General features: G+C 43.6%; 1 protein-coding gene across 8 annotated transcripts in view; it reads right to left on the reverse strand.

The window, feature by feature from the left end:
* Positions 1-3601: 3601 nt before the first annotated feature.
* PDHB (pyruvate dehydrogenase E1 subunit beta) overlaps positions 3602-26576 on the reverse strand; it is a 73745-nt gene continuing 50770 nt past the window's right edge. The window contains exons 8-10 of one of the 8 annotated variants that reach the window (XR_012235232.1): positions 25091-25225; positions 7802-7943; positions 3926-4062 (exon numbers count right to left, since the gene is read on the reverse strand). Coding sequence is in view for 6 of the 8 variants with exons in the window: in XM_073592137.1 (XP_073448238.1) it covers positions 22111-22358; positions 25091-25225 (383 nt within the window). In the remaining 2 variants the exon portion in view is untranslated. Of the gene's footprint in view, positions 4063-7801; positions 7944-13650; positions 13896-21425; positions 22359-25090; positions 25226-26576 lie in introns of those variants that run through there. The other 7 variants (XM_073592139.1, XR_012235233.1, XM_073592141.1 and 4 more) reach the window with 7 other exon arrangements.

The raw sequence follows: 26576 nt of genomic DNA on the forward strand, positions 1-26576 counted from the left end.
CGCTTTACCGCGAATTTTGCGCCACTATTCAGCCACTAGCGGGGTGCTTTTACCCCCCCAGCTAGCGGCCGAGAAAGGGTTAAAACCACCGCAAAGTGCTGCTGCAGCAGCGATATGCAGGTGGTATAGCTGCGCTGCCCCATTGATTTCAATGGCCAGGAGCGTGTGTATACACCTCTCCTTCACTGCTCCAAAGAGGACTTTTTAGCAGGGCAGGCAGAGATCTGTGAGAGCTGCTGAGAGGAAAGTTGTCCTTGTAATCACAGAACTTAGCTGGCTTCTTTGTGTACAAGTGACAGCGGTAAGCTGGGAGGGGAAGGCAAGAGCCAGAGGTGGTGCATGTTCCCTGGGTACAAGGGCCACATGAAATGGCCGGGGGGGGGGGGGCTGGATTCGGCCTGTGGGCCTTGTGTTTGACACATGTGGCTTCAAGTGACCCTAAGGCTACTTGCACACTGAGGCGCTTTGCAGGGGCTATAGCGCTAAATATAGCACCTGCAAAGCGCCCTGAAAGAGCCTCTCCTCTCACTCTGGTGTGAAAACCCCGAGGACGGATGGTAAAAAAAAAAGTCCTGCTAGCCGCATCTTTGAGGTGCTGTAGGAGCAGTGTATACACCTCTTCTAAAACTCCCCCTGCCCATTGAAATCAATGGGCAGTGCCGCTGAACCACCGGCAAAGCACCGCTGTGGGCAGTTTTAACTCTTTTTCATCCGCTAGCAGGGGTTAAAAGCGCCCTGCTAGCGGATGAATAGCGGCGCTTTACCGCCGCCGACGCCTCAGTGTGAAAGTAGCCTTAGATCCATGACTCAAAAAAGCCAATCACGATCAAGCTGCAATTAGTTTTACAAGTCACAAACTATTTTTTTTTTACATTCAAGATGTTTCCAGAACAGGGAGGATTATAACTTTTACTGGTTTCTTTGGGTATTTGTGTCTCCAGTTGTTAGATGAACAATCCTGACGTTCTCCGCACTCCCAGGACAAGAAAGGATCTTTCTAATAATCACACATATAGCAATAAATGTGCTTTTATTAATGAGAAGATCATCAATTAAATGTCATGTCATCAATTTAAAAAAAAAAAAAAAAGGTGCTCAACAAGACAGGAAATGGACAGGGAAAGAGCAGTAAAAGTATGACATCCAACCCGTCCTCACTGGATCCCAATCCCAAGTCTCTGAAGTACAGAACTCCTCTTATTTGCACCCTTTTGGTCTGATAATTATGACATTGTTTGTTCTATTGGTTCAATTAGTGCGCAAAGAAAAAAAAACAAAAACTTCTGATTCTGCTAGAAATCTAGTGAGCAGAACTTCCTGCACACTGTGCCTGTACTGCACTCGGATTAGTTAGAATTGTTCTGTACTATCTCTGAGAAATACAAAACAACTCCGAACTAGGAGACAGGGAGGTGTTCTGTAGTCCTGTCCTAGGGTGAAAAGGCTGCTCCTCTATACAGCATGATGAGTGAGCACCCTAGAACAAGCAAATCTGCTGGCACGATCAGCAGATTTGGGGGAGGGACTGTTGCAGCCACCACCTTGAACCAGTAATGTATTCCATTTTTGTTCCTGAGTTTAGATACATATTACAGCTCTTCTTTCAAAGACTCGTGTCATGGCACGGACATTTACATAACTTGTATGGCAGTAGGTGCCGATACAACCACATGTGCCTAATTCAGACAAGCATTGTGAGTGTTGCTGTAACACTGCTGACATTTGCAACAAAATCATGCAGGTGGTACTACTACCGCTTCCTGCACATGGTCTAGTGTGGGGCTCGACCAATCCCAGGCACTGGGGTGAAATTGCAACTAGAAATTGTCAGCCCATTAACTGTTCCACTCTCACTCCTGAGCTGCCAGCTCCGCTACAGCATCCTTTGTTTGGCTGGCGAGAGCAGGTGGGGAGTCGGGGGTCACATGACTGGTGGTAAAGTGCAGTTCAACGCCACTGACCAACTAATGTTGCATCTCTGAGTCAGGATCGGAGCTTAGTTGGTCAGTGGGGGTGACGAGGAAGGGGGGAGCTTTCGTGGACAGGCCCGTCCATTGAATGTGTAGGTGCTACATTGCTGCTGATGTTTTTTGGACGTCTCTTTGCTAAATATATGGGGCTGCCAAATTCCTATTGGCCCAAGCCTCGGCCATGCAGTTCCAGGCAGCTGGTTCCTAGATTCAAAGTAAATTTGTCAAGCCCTGGTCTAGTGCCCAATCACTCATACCTGTCCCCATTCAGTTGCCAGCTAGGCGATTCCACAAAAGAGGCAGACATATTGACTGATGTCATTATATGGGTGGGTGGAAGTTCAATCATGCTGAGCAGCATTGAAGACAGACGGGCTGATTTAATTAAACTGGAGAGTGCAAAATCTGGTGCAGCTCTGCCTAGAAACTAATCAGCTTCTAGTTTTTATCATCAAAGCTTAAAGTGTTTGTAACCTTTATAAATCAATTCACTGTCAGTCCCTCTCCTTTATCAGGTGATAATGCACAGTGTAAGTGCAATAGATGCCTCTAAAAACATTTTTTTTTTTAAGAGATCTTCAGGCCGGTCACGTGACTCCCTGCTACTCCGATCCCCGGGCTACAGCGGGAGGGGCCAAGCTCTCACTCTGATGTTAGCCAGGAGGTCACATGACCAGCATGCTGGCTGCTCTGTCCCTCCCGCTGTAGCAGAACGACCGGGAGTCACATGACCAGCTTGAAGATATCTGAAAAAATGTATTTAGAGGCTTCGTTTTCAATAAATACTTGCACTGCAAGTTCTCGCTGCATAAAGGAGCTGACAGGGAGGGAGAGCACAGAGAGCTTCGGATGACGAAGGTATGTAGTAAACTGACCACAATGTCAGGGCTCAGCAGCCATTATAAACCAAGGTCAGTTTACAGGGGGGGGGGGGGGGGGGCAGTGCCAGGCAGGTTTTTTTTACAGTTTAGTGAGGGGAAGGTTAGAGAGCACAAGCACTGTACTGCTTAACCTGCTATAAGAGCCGGTTCACACAGGGGCGACTTGTCAGGCGACCTAGCCGCCTGACAAGTCGCCTCCCGTTCTCTACAATGGAACCATTCTAATAGGAGCGACGCAAGTCGCCTTTTAGAAAAAGGTTCCTGTACTACTTTGGGGGCGACTTGGGGCGACTTGCATAGACTTCTATACAGAAGTCGTTTTGCAAGTCGCCGTGGGAGTCGTGTGCAGGTCGCCTCGGTGAGCCGGGGCTAAGGGAACAGGATCCATTTTTTGGGTTACAAACTCTATAATTGAACAAGCTAAAAAGGTAGAAGCTGATTGGCTACCATGCACAGCTGCACCAGATTCTGCTCTCTCCAATTTTAGCAAATCAACCCTCATAGTATGGACTATCCCACCACCTCCTATGTCAGATTTAGATAGATCTAAATAGACAGATTTAGCTGGTACAAACAGGTACATGAATGTCACACACAATAACAATTTCAGTGCAGAGTGTCTACAAAACTCTTTATGAATTCCTCCCATACTTCTCAATCAACTGCATCAAAGAAAAAAAGCTGTCAAGGGCCAAGTTGTACTCAGCCATAGTGATGTGGAGAAACCTTTACAGTAAAATAATACAAGACTCAAAGAAACAAATAGTGGATTTTATTGTGGTAGGAAGGAACAATGTGTGTATTCCTTCATTGTCAGGACAGTTAGATAGAGAAGACATTTTATACAGAAGTACTTGAGTTACTCTAATAAATATTGTCCATCTTTTAAAACATCTCTCACTATAAGGAGGACAGATTGGATGGAGTGTTGGAAGAAGCTCTGCTGCCACTGGATAAAGCCCCCAATACAGGAACACCCTCCAGGATTTAACCGGTTTGTCCTTTACCCGGCATAGAATGAAATGACCTTTAAATGACTTTTTATATACAGTATATACACATTTAGATAAGATTTAGAGTCTTTTTCACTGCAAATATGATATCCTTTACTTGGGGTGTGCAGTTTTCTTCCAAGGTCTTGGCATAAGGCATGGGAAGATCAGCTCCAGTTACACGGAACACAGGAGAATCCAGGTAATTGAATGCAGGACCTAGAAAAGAATAATTGGTATCTTGTCTTAAGATATTTATTTATTCACACTGACATAAAATGTAAATTCCAAGAAAGGGGGGAGGGGGGGGAATGGTTAGAACCCCGGTTCGTTTTTTCACAACTATTTGGGGTCTCTGTAAGTGTGATTTACCCTCACTTCCTGTCCTGCTGACAATGTTTTACCAGACAGGAAGCTACAGGAACTCTCCAACAGAACAGCGCAGACATTAAAAACGATTTTCTTTTGTAAAGTACGGGAAGGCTAGAACCTCTGTCAAATATATTTTTTTTGTGTAGCTGTTGTAACCTTTTCCTGTACCAGTAAGCCAGGGTAAGGGCCTTAACCGCTTCCCGACCGGCTCATGACTATTTACGTCAGCAGAATGGCACAGCTGGGCAAAAGGACGTACCTGTACATCCATTTGAATTTCCCGCCTTGCCATTGCGTGCGCGCCGGCCGGGAGCTCCGTGAGTCGGGTCGCGGGTCCTGCGGACTCGATCGCCCCGGGGATATCCGCGATCGCCTCACGGAGAGCAGGAACGGGGAGATGCTGATGTAAACAGCATCTCCCCGTTCTGCCTAGTGACAAGTGTCACTGATCACTGCTCCCTGTCATCGGGAGCAGTGATCAGCGTAGTGACACATACAGCCCCTCCCCCCTACAGTTAGAAAACACTCCCCTAGTACTGATTAACCCCTCCCCGCCCCCTAGTGGTTAACCCCTTCACTGCCAGTGTCATTTACACAGTAATCAGTGCATTTTTAATCGCACTGATCGCTGTATAAATGACAATGATCCCAAAAATGGGGATATTGTCAAATCCACGTTATAACATTGCGCCCGGCCTCCGGCGATCATAGGGACTCCAGCGACCATCTGGTCCGCCGGAAATCTCTATGTTGGACATCCGGGGCCGGCGGATCTGTTCTCCGACTCACCAATCGCAGAGGTGAGTCGGTAGAGGCACCGGAGGGCAGCGGGAGGGGGGGTGACGTCCCCTCTCGCCGCCTGTAAGAACAATCTAGCGGCTGACCAGCCGCTATTATCATTCTTATGGTGTAGAAAATCGCTGGCTGAAAACGCCGATATCTGAATGATGCCTGTAGCTTCAGGCTTCATTCAGATATACCACCATAAAGCCCAGGATGTCCATGGACGCCCAGCAGTTGGCAAGTGGTTAAGGCCCCTTTCACACGTGCGGACCGTTCAGATCCGCCTGTCAGTTTTTTCAGGTGGACCTGAACGGACGTTCCATATCGATCCGCCCCGCTAAATCCAGACGGATGCAAACCCTATTTAGCATCCGTCTGGTGGATCGGAAGAAAACGGACAGACGGTCCATTTTTATCCAATCCCCCCATAGAGGAAAGCAGAGATCGGACCGGTCCATTTCTGCACAGTGTGCAGAGACAGACTAGTCATCCGCCGGCTCAGCGGAGATCAACAGAGCGACCCCTGCTGAGCAAGTGGATGTCTAAAAACGGATCCGCACGTGTGAAAGGGGCCTTAGGGTAACTAACTTTATGTAATGCCTTGCACCTAGATTACCCCTTTGCGCCTAAGGGTAAAACAAATCGAAATGCCTAAGCCTAATTTTGCAACTTTGACATGTGTTAGTAAAAAAACATTACATATCACAACTACTTTGTGTATCCAACCACATTTTTTACCCTAGGACAAATTGGGCTTTTATTTAGTGGTAAATGGTAATGTATAGCTCCTTTATTTTTATTATCACAGATAAACTGGCCCAAAAAAGTAAAATAAAATTTGTAAATACATTTTTTTTTTGCTACTACCAAAGAACACCGCAAAATAAAATTCTCCTGCTCATGATAATCGCAGCCATGCCACATACCGTGGGGACATTTTTTGATACCCTGAAGATTTTGTAAGTTTGCCCACTTACAAAGAAATGAAGTGTCTATAGTTTTTTTTTATCATAGGTGTAATTTAAATGGAGACAGAATATCAACCAAAACTCCAGAAAAAAAAAAAACAAAACACATAAAACAAACACTATGAATTGAGTTGCAGTTCAGCTAGTAAATTAAGTAATTGATTTTTATATTTTTTCCTATCTCTGCAAGGACAGAGAACGCTACAACGTCTCATCTATTCACAGAGAAAAAAAAAAAACTGGGGGCGGGCTTCAGAGTGACTGATCACTTTGATAGCCAATCAGAGGCCATCACAGCAATCAGGTGACCTGGAACCAGCCGTTCTGAGTCCCGATCGTTAGAACGGGGCTCTCGGTGAGATCCCGGTCTCTGTGCTGGGAGCGGGCCATGGGAGATACAAATATGCCGCATATTTGTGTACAGTGGGCAGGAAGGGGTTAAGCAAACACTTCACACTGCTACTGGAAAAGGCCATAACCTCTTGGCTTTATCAGCAGTGGAGCTGTGAAAGGTGGTGCTTGATCTGTATTTTATGAGTCAGTGTCATTAAATAAATATCTAGCTTAAATAATATCTAGCTATTACAGCAGATAAACAAAAATTGATTGCCAGGATGGTAATTTTCCCCTGCGGCCACCTGCGTGGCTTGGCCCTTTCTTCATCATCATGACACTGTTATAGAGATGATGAAGGCTGGAGGGTCATATAAGGGGAAAAAAAAAAAGAAGAGAGAAGATCGTTCTGAATGTAGGAAAGAGACTCCATCCTGCAGATACTAAATCTTGTGTGACACTTTGAATGACAAGTTATTGTTTGGTTTTATTTCTGTAATAAGGGACAGCTCAGAAATGTTACCATGCAATGAAATAATTACTTCCTGGGTGAAGTGAATAGACAATGCAGGTTTGTAGGCTCCCAAGACACAATCAAATATATAAGTTAGCAAGTGGGAAATGCATCAAGGGTTCTGTGTATATCTGTGTGCACTCACACATCACATCATAGATCTATCAATCCATTTATCTTCCACACATGTTTGAGTGTTTGAAGTGCACACAGCTTTAGTAGTAGAGGTCGACCGATATGGGTTTTTCCCTGGCTGATATTTAGAAATCGGGGCGGCTGATATACGATGCTGATTTTTGCGGCGGATCTTTCTTCTTTTTTTTTTTTTGGCAGGTGACACTGGTTGCCACTGATGGGTGGCACTGGCAGGTTTCACACTGAGCCGATTTGTCGGTTACACTATATGTAACTGAATGCAGAGAGAGACCAGCTGTCAGAATTCAGAAGTGATGTTGGGGGTGGGCGGGACCCTGCAGCTAACACCAGCCAATGATTGGGCTGCTTAAGGGGGCAGGGCCACATACACATAGCATCCTGCCCAGATCCCATCCCATTGGCTGGTGTTTGATAGCTGCTGGGTCCCACCCACCCCCGACATCACCGCTGAATTCTGACAGCTCCTCTCTCTCTCTCTGCATTCAGTTGCAATTGTCAGTTTCACACACTGAGCAGCAAAACTGCCAGTGGAGTGTGGGGAAGGGAGGAGTGCAGTCAGTAATCGGCCAAATTTGCACAAACATCAGCAGACCTCTAATTAGTAGGTCAGTAGAATAGCATGTAGGAAATGGAGAACACAAAAACAATTCTAATACAACAGATCCCAGCTTTAATTTTTCACACAACTTATGGGAAATGGAAAAAAATAAATAAATAAATAAAAAATCTTAGTGCCAAGCTTTACTCCAGCTGGTATAGATAGCGGCACCATGATGTGTATTAGGAGACCTTTTCAGAGACATGTAAATACACATCTTCATTGTAGTCTTACCTTCCATAATCCTGGCACAGATTTCAGCTCCTACACCAAACTGAGGCCACCCTCCCTCGATTGTGACCAGATGGTTGGTCTTCACAATGCTGGCCTCTATAGTTTCAATGTCCATTGGTTGGATTGTGCGCAAGTTGATAACCTACAAAAAAGGACAAAGATTTAGTTTCAAGTTTAAGGCCTCATGCACACAGGACATTTATATACCTCTCCTCCTATAAGCCAGCAGCGTTTTTGCAGAAAAAGTAAAAGTGTCTAAGCTTTTACAGGCATCAAGCTCTTGGAACATTAATTCATTTTATTGGCCAGAATAATTAAATTTATTCAGGCCAGTGAGATGAATTAATGCTCAAGCACTAGCTTTTAGGTGCGTTTAGCAGCAGCAAGTGATTTTTCTGCCCAAACGCTGCTGCTCCTGGACACACCAGTAATGGGTTTATTTCCCCCTCTATAAGCTCCTGCCACTAAATGCTGCTAAAAGCCTATGTGTGCTTGGAGACCATAGGTGTGCACAGCCTATTGCATTAGGGTGTGCACCCCAAAGCTCAAATATACATGAACGCCACCTGCTGTCACAGGGAGGAGGCTCTGATGGTGGGAGACAGTTGATTGGGAGCCTATTACCTTAAATCCTAAGTATAGGTGTAATATGTTCCTACAGTTGAACCTAGCCTTTAATATAATGGGGGGCATTTACACTGGCTACCGGCACCCCAACCACCCACCTGGTGCCACCCCTGGATAATGCTAATTCACATGGGGTGATTAGGGTGTGCCCAGGCACACCCGGCACACCCTGTGCGCACGCCTATGTTGGAGACACAGACCAACATGGAGGGGTGTTTAGATGCAGGAAAACAAACAAAAAAAAAAAAAAACACACCCACACCAGATGCCCCTAGAAGCAGCTGTTCCTAGATTGGAAGCTCTAATGAGCAGGGCCCTCTGATTCTTCCTGTATTGAATTGTACTGTCTGCCCTCATGTTGTAAAGTGCTGTGCAAACTGTTGGTGCTATATAAATCCTGTATTATAATAATAATAATAGTTTTCAGTGTTCATGAGGCCTTAAAGCGGAGTTCCACACAAAAATGGAACTTCCGCTTTTCGGAACCCTCCCCCCCTCCGGTGTCACATTTGGCACCTTTCAGGGGGGAGGGGGGTGCAGATACCTGTCAAAGACAGGTATTTGCACCTACTTCCGGCATAGACTCCCATGGGAGTCTATGCTTCTTCCTGTCCCGACCACGCTGTCTGCTGGGAACACACAGCTCCCAGCAGAGAGCGGGGACCACTAGGGATGCGCAGCGCGACTCGCGCATGCGCAGTAGGGAACCGGGAAGTGAAGCCGCAACGCTTCACTTCCTGATTCCCTCACCTAGGATGGCGGCGGCAGCTACCGAGAACCGAGCGGGTTCTCGGCGTCCCCTGCCGACATCGCTGGACCCCGGGACAGGTAAGTGGCCATGTATTAAAAGTCAGCAGCTGCAGTATTTGTAGCTGCTGGCTTTTAATATTTTTTTTTTTTGGCGGTGTGGGTGAACCCCCGCTTTAAAGTTATAGTAACAAGTGCTACAACTGTATGTTACAGAAAATATTTTAGATTTCCCACAAAAGCACATGATGTACAGTACTGTGCAAAAGTTTTAGACAAAATCAATGATAGTATATACTAGGGAGTCCCATGTGTGAGCCACTAATGTTCACAAACTACATAATAATGATAACTAATGTAATGCAAATCAAGAATGCTTTCAGACATAAAAAAGTGTTTATAGTTTAACAATTAACAAAACTGAAAGTAAATGAACAGAAGAGAAATCCAAATCAAAATTTGGTGTGACTACTCTTTGGCTTTAAACAGCATCAATTCTTCTCGGTACACACAGTGGGGGGCAAACTATCTCCTTGTTCTTCTTTACACTGAAGACAGTTATGTTTTCTATATTTCCGTTTTCCCTTTTATGTCGTTTTTATGTTTCCATGCATAGGACGTGGAATCAAGGCTTTGCATGAAAACATAGGAACTGGGTGAAGAAAAATGGCAGCAGGTGCTCTGGACGGAGGAGTCAAAATGTGAAATATTTGAGTGTAGCCGGAGGCAGTTTGTTCGGAAGGCCTGGAGAGCGGTACAATAATGAGTGTCTGCAGGGAACAGTGAAGCATGGTGGAGGTTCCTGCAGGTTTGGAGCTGCATTTCTGCAAAAGGAGTTGGAGATTTGGTCAGGATCAATGGTGAGAAATACAGTCAGATACTTATCCATCATGCTATACCATTAGGGAGGTGTGTGAATGGCCCCAAATTTATTCTGCAGCAGGATAACGACCCCAAACATACAGCCAATGTCATTAGGAACTGTCTTCACTGAAGAACAAGGAGTCTGTCTGGGATTACATGAAAAGACAGAAGGATCTGAGGCAGCCTACATCCACAGAAGATCTGTGGTTAGTTGCCCATGTTGTTTGGAACAACCTACTAGACATGTGCACACTGAAATATTTCGTTTTGGAATTTCGTTTTCGTCCAAAAAAGAAATTTATTTACCGTATTTATCGGCGTATAACACGCGCCGGTGTATAACACGCACCCCAAGTTTAAGAGGGAATTTTAAGGAAAAAAACTTTTAGGAGTAAAGTTTAAGGAAGAAAAACTTACATTAAAATGCCCATCAATGCAGCGTTATCGGTGTCCATCTGCAGCCTTTTCAGTGTCAGTGCAGCCTTGCTCCAGTGTCTATTGCAGCCTTGTCAGTGCAGCTTTGCCCCAGTGCAGAATTGTCAGTGCAGCCTTGCCCCAGTGTCCATTGCAGCCTTGTCAGTGCAGCTTTGCCCCAGTGCAGCCTTGTCAGTGCAGCCATGTCAGTGCTGCTTTGCCCCAGTGCAGCCTTGCCCCAGTGCAGCTTTGTGGGATCGCCGCGATCCCTGCCGACATACACAGCCGTGTGTAAATTTAAATATGGCGCCGAGACTGCAGGGACTCGGCGGAGCCGAGATACACATACCCGAGAGTCCTCGGCTTTTCTTGGCGCCGCTTACAGTCCCGCCCAGTCCCGCCCTATGGGCAGGACTGTAAGCGGCGCCGAGAAAAGCCGAGGACTCTCGGGTATGTGTATCTCGGCTCCGCCGAGTCCCTGCAGTCTAGGCGCCGTATTTGAATTTACACACGGCTGTGTATGTCGGCGGCGATCGCGGCAATTTCCGCGATCCCTCCGATCACACCAAATTGGGGGGGGGGATCGGCCTATAACACGCACCCACGATTTTCCCCTGATTTTCAGGGGGAAAAAGTGCGTGTTATATGCCGATAAATACGGTAGTTACTCCCAAAATGTGTTTTTATTTATTTCGTTTTTCGTTAAAAATTGCATTCGTCCGAAAATCCAAATTAAGGTTGAATCTGTCATTGAAGGCTTATGGTGTCTGTCGAATGTTCAAAGAAGGTTCGATGGAGCAGCTAAACTGTACGACGCCGTATAGTTTACCTGCTCCGTCGAATCTTCTTAGAACTTTCAACAGACACCATAAGCCAAAGTACGTGTGTACTTAGTTCTAGCTATTTTACTGCTCCTCCTCTTTGGTTACAATCAGCCAATAACATTCATCATCATCATTATTTTTATTCATCTTTTCTCCCCTACGTCGAATCTTTTCTCCCCTACGTCGAATCTTTTCTTTCTGTGTAGAATAATCTTGGACTAATAGAGTTAAAGTGGAGTTCCACCCAAAAGTGGAACTTCCACTCATCAGATTCCTCCCCCCCTCCGGTGACACAGTTGGCACCTTTCAGGGGGGAGGGGGGTACAGATACCTGTATATTACAGGTATCTGTACCCACTTCCGGCATAGATAGCTGCAGAATCTGCGGTTATTTACGCCATTTCCTGCTCCCTCCCCGCTGCCTGCTGTGAAACACAGGGGTCCCAGAGACAGCAGGGACCATCCGTATTGCGCTGCGCGACTCGCGCATGCGCAGTAGGGAACCGGGAAGTGAAGCCGCACGGCTTCACTTCCTGATTCCCTTACCGAAGATGGAGGTGGCAGCACCTGAGGACGGAGAGACGGTTCGGCCTCGGGTGCCGACATCGCGGGCGCCCTGGACAGGTAAGTGTCCATGTTTTAAAAGTCAGCAGCTGCAGTATTTGTAGCTGCTGACTTTTAAAAAAAAATTTTCGGCGGAGCTCCGCTTTAAGGTTAGGCACGTTCGACCACAGGTTTGATGGACACAGATTGTTATTGTCATCATCATGTCGAATCTCCTATCTATATCGAACTGTTGTAGCAACAAAAACGAAAATAAAGCATTTGTTTATGACGGATCTTTCGTTTTTCAGACTCTGCACTTTCAACGATAACGAAAATACCTGAAATTCGGACGAAAACGAATGCACATGTCTACCGCATAGTACTGCCGGGTCGGATTAAAGGTTCTAGTGCTGTGTTTGCTGTCCATCGTAAACCATTACATCCTGTGGCAGAGGATCTTACGGGTTTCTATTCCATTCAAGTCTGTGGCAGAGACTTTTGTTCGTGCTGCGTGCCGGTTGCTAGGTTAGTGAGAGAAACCTATCCGGGTGGGCAAAGATTCAACTCTAAAAGGAGAGTACATTCATCTACAAGATTCCAATTCATAATACTACATCAAGAAAAGGTATTTGAACTTCCCTGCAACTACGTCTTTCCTGCTACTTCCTTCAGTTAGCCTTTATTAAAGCATTGGAAAAGATACTCAAGTGTCTGGTGTCTACACTGTCTGGTATTAAACTCAACGGAACCTTGAACCAGTTCTGGTGAAATTGAGGTAACAAAGGTGACGGCAACAGCCCGCTTTAAACCAGCAGCTCCACCGTGAGTTAGTGCTACATGACGATTGAGTGTTGCGTGGAATGTGTTTTGATTTACTGTATATGTATAATATGGCTTGTAGATTCATGTTTTTTTTATATATTGTATATGTAAGTGTTTCATTAAAGAACCATAGGGAAAATGCAGCTTTCTTTTAATTTATTCACTTATTGCAAAGGTATTTACCTTTTAAAGAGCAGCAGCTACCCTAAATTATTTCACATAATCCTTTGCACAAGTGATTTGCACATTTCTTTTAGAGCCTGACTAGGGTTCAAATTCTTCCATACTTTATCCAAAACTAGGAAAAAGGTTTTTGGCTTTCCATACTCTTTATTGATGCAACAGTGACCTTGAGTGGTAAATCATAATATTGCAGTATAAGAAATGTTGTGTTCCAGGATTTTAATGGAAGAAAAAGTTAGGAAACCAAAAAAAAAGTTACATTTTCTTAAATTTCCCCAAAACTGTTTTCTTAGTCTGAAAGTGCTGCCTTTCTTGCTTGTAATTATTATTATTACTATTATACAGGATTTATATAGCGCCGACAGCTTACACACCGCTTTACATTAGGGCAGACAGTACAATTACAATACAATTCAATACAGGGGGGAATCAGAGAGCCCTGCTCATTAGAGCTTACAATCTAGGAACATATATAAGTTCACTAGCATGGGTGGGTCCATACTGGATGAGAGAGTTTTCCTGGTCCTCATCAGGCGTTTCATGGCAGAGCAAGATTTTTTATCCATAATTTAGGGTGCCCATCATTTGCCCCTAACAGCAGATGTGTACAAAACATCCCAGAGACACAACACTAGCAGTGCACTTAGGCAGAATTTTACTAGGACTTAAGCCTTGAAAGCAGCCTTAAAGTGCATTAAGGATAAAACACACAGGCGCCACTCTAAGTGCAGTATAACAGTAAATTTAATGCACAAAACAGATATAAGCACAAAAAAAATGTAATTTTTGGCACACAGGGGGTGCATCCATGGAGCTGCTTGCTGGTGACTCTGGCGGGTTTCGCTGGTGGTCGCCAAGGCTTCCTGGATGTGGAACATACAGGGAGCCGAGGGATGACTTCACTCCTGGATTGTAAAGAACCAATAGGCGACGCGTTTATGGAGCATGCGCTCCTTCTTCAGGCCTAACAGGGGCCACGTTGGATGAGGGCTAATAAGCACTGATGCCGCTGCTGCTGGGTCCTAGAGTCCCATGGCTTTGGGTATATCACACACATATATTTCTGGCTTAATGATGATACAGAGAAAGATATATGAAGCTCAACAGATGGAACTATAAAACTACTTTACTGATTGGGAATACGAAAGGATCAATGAGAGCATAAAAATTTATGTAATAAGAAGGGGGCATTAAGAAACACTTAAATAGCTAGTAATTTGTACTAAAAATAATACTAATAAATATAATTAATATAATTATAAAAATAATTATGGAATTAAAAAAAAAGATAAATAATGAAAATAAAAATAAAAAAAGTAATATTATGAATGAGAAAGACAATTGTTCCTGTTTGTACACTTTTTTGAGATATTGTCGGGATTGACCACAACAAACCTAGAGACATTGGGGGTTATTTACGAAAGGCAAATCCACTTTGCACTACAAGTGCAAACTACAAGTGCAAAGTGCACTTGAAAGTGCACTTGGAAGTGCAGTCGCTGTAAATCTCAGGGGTAGATCTGAAATGAGGGGAAGCTCTGCTGATTTTATCATCCAATCATTTGCAAGCTAAAATGCTGTTTTTTATTTTCATCGCATGTCCCCCTCGGATCTACAGTGACTGCACTTCCAAGTGCACTTTGCACTTGTAGTTTGCCCTTGTAGTGCAAAGTGGATTTGCCTTTCATAAATAATCCCCATTGTGTATTATTATTGATGGGGTATTACAACAATCTATTAATTACTATATCTATGGGTACTTACTTTTGAAGACCTTAAGGGTCCGGGGTAAATAAATGGACTGAGTTGAAGGGGGGAGAAAAGGATTCTGAATGAAGACATTTTTTAGATATGATTAATATATATATGAAATGATCTTGTATCCTGCAATCTCTAACTTGCAATAATACTATCATACCATTCTATAATTATACCATTTTGTAATCCCACTGAAGGAATGGAGGATCATACAATGGATACGTGTGTAGACCAACACAGGTACCACATCAAAACACACACATGTGGAGGGGGTTGGGGGTGGAGAGGGAGAAAGGGGGGGGGGTGAGGGAACTCTATTATCCACCTTGTGGAAGGTGGAGATGACATACATAGTGTGCCCCGAAACTTATTGAAACAACATGGAAAATCCTCTGCGGGCCTCAGGGTTTGGATTATAGAGTCTGTCCCTGGTACGTTCCCACTGGCAGAACGTTTTAAACGTCTCTGCCAGAGGGAGACATACTGGATATACACCTTGGATTCTCTCACGCCCGGAGGTCTAAACGAGGAAATAGAGGTCAATAGTTTGATTTGACTCATCTGTCCCCTTTATCATTTCCCTCACCCTCCCCCTTTCTATCGTGACAGTGTTGTCCCTCTCTACCCCTCCAAAATTTTTCAATAACACTTCCCCCCACCCTCTTTCTCCCTCGACCCCCCCCCCCCCCAACCCCCGTCCATATGTGTGTGTTATGATGTGGTACCTGTGTTGGTCTACACACGTATCCATTGTCTGATCCTCCATTCCTTCAGTGGGATTACAAAATGGTGTAATTATAGAATGGTATGATAGTATTATTGCAAGTTAGAGATTACAGGATACAAAATCATTTCATATATATATATATTAATCATATCTAAATAATTTCTTCATTCAGAATCCTTTTCTCCCCCCTTCACCTCAGTCCATTTATTAACCCCGGACCCTTAAGGTCTTCAGCTACAAAAGTAAGTACCCATAGATGTAGTAATTCAAAGTTTAAAGTTGTAATGCCCCTTCAATAATAATACACAATGGGGGTTATTTACGAAAGGCAAATCCACTGTGCACTGCAAGTACTCTTGGAAGTGCTGCCGCTGTAGATCCGAGGGGGACATGCAAGGAAATTAAAAAACAGCATTTTTGCTTGTACATGTTTGATGATAAAATCAGCAGAGCTTCCCCTGATTTCAGATCTTCCCTTAAGATCTAAAGCTACTGCACTTCCAAGTGCACTTGTAGTACAAAGTGGATTTGCCTTTAGTAAATCAACCCCAATGTCTCTAGGTTTGTTGTGGTTAATTCCGACAATATCTCGAAAAAGTGTACAAACAGGAAAAATTGTCTTTCTTATTCATAATATTATTATTTTTAATTTTATTTTTATTATTTTTTGTTATTTTTTTATTTTTATTTTTTCATTATTTATCATGTTTTATTTTTATTTCCATAATTAATTTTATAATTATATTTATTATTATTATTATTATTATTTTTATTTTTAGTACAAATTACTAGCTATTTATGATCCCCCCAATCTTTACCATATATCCATATACACAATTCCTGATTTAATCAATTTGGTTTATGGCCTTGTTCACCTAGTAATCGCAATATACTCTCTTAATGTGCATGTGTGTGTGTGTGTGTGTTCTCCTGTTGTGTGCTGCATTATGCTGTTTTGTGATGCTGTTCTTATAAGTCAGGGGTCTTCAAACTACGGCCCTCCAGTTGTTCAGGAACTACAATTCCCATCATGCCTAGTCATGTCTGTAAACGTCAGAGTTTTACAGTGCCTCATGGGATGTGTAGTTCCGCAACAGCTGGAGAGCCATTGTTTGAAGAGTCCTGTTATAAGTGTTTCTTAACCACTTCAGCCCCGGAAGGTTTTACCCCCTTCCTGACCAGAGCACTTTTTACAATTCGGCACTGCGTCGCTTTAACTGCTAATTGCGCGGTCATGCAATGCTGTACCCAAACGAAATTTGCGTCCTTTTCTTCCCACAAATAGAGCTTTCTTTTGATGGTATTTGATCACCTCTGCCGTTTTTATTTTTTGCGCTATACACGGAAAAAGACCGAAAATTTTGAAAAAAAATGATATTTTCTACTTTTTGTTCTAAAAAAAATCCAATAAACTCAATTTTAGTCATACATTTAGGCCAAAATGTGTTCGGCCACATGTCTTTGGTAAAAAAAATGTCAATAAGTGTATATTTATTGGTTTGCGCAAAAGTTATAGCGCCTACAAACTAGGGTACATTTTCTGGAATTTACACAGCCTTTAATTTATGACTGCCTATGTCGTTTCTTGAGGTGCTAAAATGGCAGGGCAGTACAAAACCCCCACAAATGACCCCATTTTGGAAAGTAGACACCTAAAGGAAATTGCTGAGAGGCATGTTGAGCCCATTGAATATTCATTTTTTTTGTCCCAAGTGATTGAATAATGACAAAAAAAAAAAAAAAAAATTACAAAAAGTTGTCACTAAATGATATATTGCTCACACAGGCCATGGGCATATGTGGAATTGCACCCCAAAATACATTTAGCTGCTTCTCCTGAGTACGGGGATACCACATGTGTGGGACTTTTTGGGAGTCTAGCCGCGTACGGGGCCCCGAAAACCAATCACCGCCTTCAGGATTTCTAAGGGCGTACATTTTTGATTTTACTCCTCACTACCTATCACAGTTTTGAAGGCCATAAAATGCCCAGATGGCATAAAACCCCCCCAAATGACCCCATTTTGGAAAGTAGACACCCCAAGCTATTTGCTTTGAGGCATGTTGAGTCCATGGAATGTTTTATATTTTGACACAAGTTGTGGGAAAGTGACAAATTTTTTTTTTTTTTTGCACAAAGTTGTCACTAAATGATATATTGCTCACACAGGCCATGGGCATATGTGGAATTGCACCCCAAAATACATTTAGCTACTTCTCCTGAGTATGGGGATACCACATGTGTGGGACTTTTTGGAAGCCTAGCCGCGTACGGGGCCCCGAAAACCAATCACCGCCTTCAGGGTGTAAATTTTTGATTTCACTCTTCACTGCCTATCACAGTTTCGGAGGCCATGGAATGCCCAGGTGGCACAAACCCCCCCCAAATGACCCCATTTTGGAAAGTAGACACCCCAAGCTATTTGCTGAGAGGCATGGTGAGTATTTTGCAGCTCTCATTTGTTTTTGAAAATAAAGAAAGACGAGAAAAAACATTTTTTTTTTTCTTTTTTCAATTTTCAAAACTTTGTGACAAAAAGTGAGGTCTGCAAAATACTCACTATACCTCTCATCAAATAGCTTGGGGTGTCTACTTTCCAAAATGGGGTCATTTGCGGGGGTTTTTTGCCACCTGGGCATTCCATGGCCTCCGAAACTGTGATAGGCAGTGAAGAGTGAAATCAAAAATTTACGGCCTTAGAAAGCCTGAAGGCGGTGCTTGGTTTTTGGGGTCCCGTACGCGGCTAGGCTCCCAAAAAGTCTCACACATGTGGTATCCCCGTACTCAGGAGAACCAACAGAATGCATTTTGGGGTGTAATTTCACATATTCCCATGGCATGTTTGAGCAATATATCATTTAGTGACAACTTTGCGCAAAAAAAAATTAAAAAAATAAAAAATTGTCTCTTTCCCGCAACTTGTGTCACAATATAAAATATTCCATGGACTCGACATGCCTCTCAGCAAATAGCTTGGGGTGTCTACTTTCCAAAATGGGGTCATTTGGGGGGGGTTTTGAACTGTCCTGGCATTTTATGCACAACATTTAGAAGCTTATGTCACACATCACCCACTCTTCTAACCACTTGAAGACAAAGCCCTTTCTGACACTTTTTGATTACATAAAAAAATAATTTTTTTTTTGCAAGAAAATTACTTTGAACCCCCAAACATTATATATTTTTTTAAAGCAAATGCCCTACAGATTAAAATGGTGGGTGTTTCATTTTTTTTTTTCACACAGTATTTGCGCAGCGATTTTTCAAACGCATTTTTTTGGGGAAAAAACACACTTTTTTAAATTTTAATGCACTAAAACACACTATATTGCCCAAATGTTTGATGAAATAAAAAAGATGATCTTAGGCCGAGTACATGGATACCAAACATGACATGCTTTAAAATTGCGCACAAACGTGCAGTGGCAACAAATTAAATACATTTTTAAAAGCCTTTAAAAGCCTTTACAGGTTACCACTTTAAATTTACAGAGGAGGTCTACTGCTAAAATTACTGCCCTCGATCTGACGTTCGCGGTGATACCTCACATGCATGGTGCAATTGCTGTTTACATTTGACGCCAGACCGACGCTTGCGTTCGCCTTAGCGCGAGAGCAGGGGGGACAGGGGTGCTTTTTTTTTTTTTTTTTCCTTTATTATTATTTTTTTTATCTTATTTTAAAACTGTTCCTTTCATTTTTTTATTTTTTTTTAAATCATTTTTATTGTTATCTCAGGGAATGTAAATATCCCCTATCATAGCAATAGGTAGTGACAGGTACTCTTTTTTGAAAAAATTGGGGTCTATTAGACCCTAGATTTCTCCTCTGCCCTCAAAGCATCTGACCACACCAAGATCGGTGTGATAAAATGCTTTCCCAATTTCCCAATGGCGCTGTTTACATCCGGCGAAATCTAAGTCATAAAATGCTCGTAGCTTCCGGTTTCTTAGGCCATAGAGATGATTGGAGCCACTCTGGTCTCTGATCAGCTCTATGGTCAGCTGGCTGAATCACCGGCTGCATTCTCAGGTTCCCTGTTGAGACAGGAGAGCCAGAGAAAAACACGGAAGACGTTGGGGGGGGGGGGCATTCCCTCCCACTGCTTGTAAAAGCAGTCTAGAGGCTAGTTAGCCGCTAGGATTGCTTTTACATGAAAGCCGACCGCTGGCTGAAAAGAATGATACCAAGATGATACCTAAACCTGCAGGCATCATTCTGGTATAACCACTCAAAGTCGTGAATGGCGTACCTGAAGACAAAAAAATGGTTAACAATAAAGCACAGTAAACGTTTTTTTACACTTTTTTTATACTCAACTAGTGAATGGTAGCGTTCAAAACATTCACCAATGCAAAGACCAGGATTGTCAGGACAGGAGAGACAATAATAGCGGGTGTCACGCCTATATCCGCGCTTGCTGCAGACACAACATCTTTTTTGGGGGGGTTCGTTGGGTAGGGGTACTCGGGAGGACATAAAGAAATGTGCCTGGCATGTTCTACTGTGTTGTGTGTAGTGTTTTGTGCACTTACATGTCTTCTCTCCTCGGCGCTGGAACGGAAACTGCCAAGCCGAGGAGAGATGACATCACATCCTCTGCCTGTGTGAAACTACACACAGGCAGGGGAGGATTCCGGTTGGCTGGGAGCGATCGCGAGGGGGGGCCACGATCGGATGGTCTCCCCCTCGCCTCCCAACGCTCCCAGTGAAATGCCGACCGCCGCTGGCACCGGGGGGGGGGTCCGATCGGACCCCCCGCCCGCGGGAGGCAGATCACGTACAGGTACGTGATTCTGCCTGCCCGTGCCATTCTGCCGACGTATATCTACGTTAGGCGGTCGGCAAGTGGTTAATGACCCCTTCTTAACCCTTTCATGACTAAGCCTATTTTTTTGAAATTTGGTGTTTACAAGTTAAATGGAGGAGGAGAGGGAGGGAGGAGAAGAAGGAGGAGAGGGGGAAGGAGGAGGAGAGGGAGGGAAGAGGAGGAGGAGAGGGAGGGAAGAGGAGGAGGAGAGGGAGGAGGAGGAGGAGAGGGGGGAGGAGGAGAGGAGGGGAGGGGGAGGAGGAGAGGGGGGGAGGAGGAGGAGAGGGAGGGGAGGAGGAAAGGGAGGGGGGAGGACCCTTACATCCAGGCCATGTGCTTGGTACAATCATGACATCACACATGTGAGGAGTCTGAGGGCAGATCAGTCTATACACACTATACAGTTAGGCCCCTTTCACACTGGGGCACTTTGCAGGCGCTATTGCGCTAAAAATAGCACCTGCAAAGCGCCCTGAAACAGCCGCTGCTGTGTCTCCAGTGTGAAAGCCTCGAGGGGTCACATGACTAGACTCGGGATACGAGTCACGACTCTCAGTCACTGAATCATGTATGGGCAGAACTGGCAGTACTGGCAGAGACCAGAGACACAAACAGGTCACTGATATAATCATAGTGGCGCGCAGCGGCAGGGAGTGTGTTGGCTTCCGTTCCGTCGGGAGACTCAGAACATATCCTTCAGTGCTGCGCTGCGCCTCTAATTATCCTACGGTTGGACTGGGCGCCTGCCTAAGTACATGTAACATACTGCAGAGGCGCCGGGCGGCATCCCCTGCATTATACAGCACCGCATCTGCACCGAACACTTACAAAACACGGAGACCGTGGGAGACAGGGAGTAGGGAAACTAGCGGCTGGGTGCCCTAGGCGGCAGTGTGCCCTAGGCGGCTGCCTAGTTCGCCTTGTGGTAGCACCAGCCCTGGGCAGGGTCCCTGTTTTAGGGCCCGCTGCAGAACAGAACCCTTCCACAGAAGGGGCCTGGACCATGGCTTGTGAGACCTTATGAAGTACAGAGCAGCTTCCCTTCATGCCTTTTGGGTTGAAGAAGGTAAAGTGTAATGAGTACCGTGTGTAAAAGATAGGGGTGGAGAGAATCCATACTAGAATCCATGTAGTATCTCTCAAAATGTCTCTGTAGTCAATGCTGGGACAAGTGTCGCTGGCAAGTGAAAAGACATTATTCTTCCGGTGTGGGGCCCGGTGTGGAAGTTTTACCTCTTGGCCTCTGGACATGACTAGAGCTAACTCACACATGAAAACAGTACCACCATACTAACACTTGGTGAAAGTATTTATATTAACTTTATTATAATTCATTCATGCTAAAACAGATTCAAAATTGTTATTACAAACTGTATGCAGAATTAGTAAAGGGAGAGGGCAGGCAGCGTGTAAAGCTTGATTAGTAGATGGCATTTCCTTAGGCTTGAACATTGATTTGCCTAATCCTGGGAGAGCAGCAGCTCTCATGCACATCACTGGACCACGATCTGGCTTTGGGGATTGGGGGGGTCTGGGCGGAAGCTGCATGGAGAATGTTTTTAAAAACTTCTGCCTTTAGAACCACTTTAAGAGACGTTTAACCTACCCCAGGCAATCAGTCCTCAGTGCATGCGCACACACACACACTTCTTTTAAAAAACAGCGATGATAAAATTAAAGAGATTCACACAGAGTTTTGTCTTTGCCATTTTTTTTAAGTTACTAAACCAAACCAAACTCCCTTAATGGAGATGTTTTGGGCTCAGTACGGCTAACTGTGGCAAAGCAAATACTTAGGTTTACACAAGGCTCTATTTATTAAGTTTCCTGAAGAAAAAAAATTGTTGTTCCATAGCAGCCAATCAAAATCTTTCTTTACATCGACTACACAACACCTGGACAATTAAAGAAAAAAATGTAAATGGTTAGATGGACAAGAGTCTTCCTTTATCCTCCTGAAATTATCCTTCCTCCTGAAATTGCAGGTTACATCGGCCTAAACTTCATTTCTGTGATTTTATAAGAGTAATAATCTCCCTTGCCTGTCTCCCAATTTACTCCATCTGCATTACTGTTATGTTTTCCCCTCAAATACAGCCCATTCAGGTTGGAGTTATGGCAGTTTCCATACCACCAAGCACCTTTAAAATCTGCTGCACAGTTTCTGCCATATTCGTCATTGTCCCTGTCCTTTGTAGTAAAGGGACGGTTGTTATGGTATCCAAGAGAGTCACCTGCAAATAAAAAAAATTGTTGGCTTTAATTCCAACTGCAACCTTCTGCAGGAGTCCTTTCAGGTTGCCTGATGTTGGTCATTGGATTACCAGCAGACAATATCATAGCAATATGTTTAGACCAGGTTGAATGCAATTGTGAGGGTTGTTCATAGCAGAGGTCTAAATACATTTCTGTCCCATTGTACAATTTATGTGGCATAAATTATATATATATCTGTCAATATTTGGGGAACAAAAAATAGGACAGATTTAAAGCAGGTGTTGCATGAAAATGCAAGGTCTTACTATTTAGTAGTACAGCTCTTAACCATCTAAAAATTCTAGGTCTTACCAAAGAAAATAAAGAGAAAAAAACGAAAAGAATTTCATCTAAGAGCACATATATCAAACACAAGGCCCGCGAGCTGATTGCTTCTCTACAGAGGGCCCTACTATACAACTGCTGGCAGGGGAAAGGCTTTTCTTCCCAGGCTGAGCCTGCTTTAGGAAGCAAACAAACAGTAAGGGCACGTTCACGCCACATACAGTTCTTTATTTCTGCATCAAAAAAGCATGAAAATGTATATGGGTTCCAATGGCATAGTTCATACCAGTGCAGTGCATTCCAGTGCTTTTTAGTTCCAGAAAATAAAAGTACAATGTGCTGCTTTTTATTCTACACAGAATTGTAATGGAATGCGGTAAAAAGCACAAAAAAGCATTAAAAACTTGCATGCAAAAACGCATCTTGAATGGATCTGAAGGATTTTTTTGTTGTGTGAACTGGACATTGAACACTCGTTGTTTTAATTCCCCGGTAATGTATTTCGCAGATTTAAACTGAAGGTTCAGTTGGGAATTACTGTTGACTTTCTACACACTGTACTACGCCAAGAAAAAAATTCTCCTACAGTATACTGGATAACACAAGAGCCTCCTCAAATTGTTCACTGGTCTATCACTAAGGTGCTCCTACTTTACAAACTAACCTATTTGAGTAGAAATGACCCCACCAAATTTAATAGCATTTGGTCCTGATGACTTGACAAACAAGGGTAATAAAATCATATCTTCTCCTGTTCCCCCAACTAGCACTTTATCAATGATTATACTTGCCCATCCATAAACCTGAACTGTGATTTTGTCCAACTTTTAAGACCATCACACATTCCTCTGTAAATTGTAAACTATTTGTTGTAAGACTGCTTTCACACTAAAAGCGCCGTCCGTTTTTGCACTGCTTTTCAGCTTCTAGTGGGGAGCTTTTAACCCCAAAGAAGGGGTTAAAAACTCCCGTGTTGTGGCGCTTCCGAAATGTTTTTCAGACGCTTCGGAAGCGCTGCCCATTCATTGCAATGGGCAGGGGCCTTTTGGGAGCGCTATATACAGCACTCCCAAAGCGCCCCGAAGATGCTGCTTGCAAGCCTTTTCCCAACGTCCTGCAAGCGCGCCGCCTGGGTGTGAAAGCACCCATTGTAATGAACGGGAGGCAGTTTTCAGGAGCTTTACAGGCGCTATTTCTAGCGCTAAAACGCCTGAAAACTGCCTCAGTGTAAAAGGGGTCTAAGGCCCCTTTCACACTGAGACGCTTCTAAACTGCCAGTAAGACCCCTTTCACACTGGGGCGGGGGCGGCGGGGGCAGCGTCGGCGGTAAAACATCCTGCCAGTGCACCACTCCAGTGTGAAAGCCCTCAGGGCTTTCACATTGGAGACACAGCAGCGGCTCTTTCAGGGTGCTCTGCAGGCGCTATTTTTAGCGATGTAGCGCCTACAAAGCGCCCCAGTGTGAAAGGGGTCTTAAACACTGAGCGCTTTTGAAGAGCTTTTCAGGCACTTTTGAAGAGCTTTCCATTCATTTCAATGGAGAGGGGCATTTTTTCACTGCCCTGCCAGCGCACTGCCTCAGTGTGAAAGAATTAATTGATTTTATTTGAAATAGTTTTTCGTGAGCTTTTCAGGTGCTTTTTTTAGCGTGAAAGCGCCTGAAAAGCCCCTCAGTGTGAAAGGGGTCTAAGACATTTTGGGGTCGATTCACTAAGAGCCCTTTCACACTGCCAGTGCCCAAAAACCGCTGGTAAAGCGCCGCTAAAACTAGCGGCGCTTTATCGGCATTTTCCAAGCACTAGCTGGCCGCTTTTAACCCCTGCTAGTGGCCGAATAAAGGGTTAATAGCGCCCACAAATGGCCGCTTCCGAGGCTCTTTGCAAGTGATTTGCAGGCACTTCCCATTGATTTCAATGGGAAGGGGCTTTTTAGGAGCGGTGTATTCACTGCTCCTAAATCGCTGCAAAGAAGCTGCTTGCAGGACTTTTTTTGACGCCCTGCCAACGCAGCGCCTCAGTGTGAAAGCACTTGGGCTTTCACATTGGGATTGCAGATGAGGCTTCTTTGAAGGCCCTATTTTTAGCACTAAAGCGCTGAAAAACGCCCCAGTGTGAAAGGGGTCTTAAACTGGAGAATGCAAAATCTGGTGCAGCTGTGCATGGTAGCCAATCAGCTTCTAACTTCAGCTTGTTCAATTAAGCTTTGACAAAAAATACCTGGAAGCTGATTGGTTTCTGTGTAGAGATGCACCAGATTTTACACTCTCCAGTTTTAGTAAATCAACCTCATTAGAAGCTAATTGTATTCTATTTCTATGTTTAATTGGTTATTACAAAAACAGTAACAACACCTTTAAAAAAACACATCTTTTTTATTTTTCAAATTTGGAACATTTCTTTAAGTTTCCTATAGAAAGGGTATATACCTGCATTGCCTTTTGTATAGGCTCCAAGCTTCAGCGTGTAATTGTCCTGTTCTCCCAAAATGGCAAATGACGCATAGGCAGCATAACTGAAATTATTTTCAAAATCGATCAGGTCAACCCGAAACTCATGTGTTCCTGCAGGTTAATACATAAATACAACCACAGTTGTTCAACTAAACACTGATGTCAAACAAATAGATATTATGGATGCAGGATGTGCCTCCATCCCTATTTGTATAAAAAGAGAGGACAGAGTTGGGACTTTAAATGAGGCGCGTCACTACCAATGGATAAAGGTATCACATATGAATCAGATAAGGATTCATGCATGAAAAAAAAGGAAAATAACATTATAAGAATATTTTTTATTAAACAGCCATGTTGGTGAATGGGAAATATCAATATGTATATTTGGTTACAGCAATTCATATGATAAAATAATAACATGATAATAAAATAGAACCATGCCACACAAAAGTGGGGATGTAGGTTGAGAAGCTGAAAATGTGAGGAGTCACAATTACAATGTATATACATAACAGATATATGTGCATCACTATAACATAAAAATTGCACCCTATATTTCTCGACGCATTTCATGGGATTCCACTTCCTCAGAAGCAGGTGCAATCAGCATATAATTCAGCCTCAAATTTTAGTGCATGGTGTATAGGGCCATCTGGTGACGTCCATACAGGGAACTGTGGGAGTGACCCATCAAGGTGTGACTAATTCTTTTGAGGACTGGAGGACTGCATGGGAAGTACAGATCTCCATTGTAGGATACAAAAGGCAATCCGTATATGATTCTGATACTGCCTATTGTTTCCATGGTCAAAATATGGTCTTGACTGTCCCCAAAGAAATAATACAGTGAGGGCCCTATACACCATGCACTAAAATTTAAAGCTGAATTATTTGCTAATTGCACCTGCTCCTGAGGATGTGGAATCCCACTAAACGCGTTGAGAAATATAGGATGCAATTTTTATGTTACAGTCATGCACTTAGATTGGTGTAACCAGTTTATATCTATTATGGTATATAGGTTGTAATTGTGACTCCTCACGTTTTCAGCTTCTCAACCTACAGCCCCACGTTAGTGTGGTATGGTTCTTTTTTAATTATTATGTTATTATTTTATCATATGAATTGCTGTAATCAAATATACATATTGATATTTCCCACTTGCCAACAAGGTTATTTAATAAAATATACTCTTATAATGTTATTCTTCTTTTTTGCATGCATAAAACCTTATCTGATACCTTTATCCATTGGTAGTGATGCGACCCGTTTTAAGCCCTAACTCTGTCCTCTATTTTAAGCAAATAATAAATGCCCATCCATATCTTCAGCAAAGGATGTTCCATATGTCAACTCAAGTGTGTTATCTAGTAAGAGGAACTTTATAGTGGAACCGTAACGACACCATTATTTCTACCAGCTAGAGTTGCAGTGGAGAACCTTAGGTCAAGATGGCAGT

The sequence above is a fragment of the Aquarana catesbeiana genome, linkage group LG07 (assembly GCF_042186555.1).
Source record: "Aquarana catesbeiana isolate 2022-GZ linkage group LG07, ASM4218655v1, whole genome shotgun sequence".
Classification (NCBI taxonomy): Eukaryota; Metazoa; Chordata; class Amphibia; order Anura; family Ranidae; genus Aquarana; species Aquarana catesbeiana.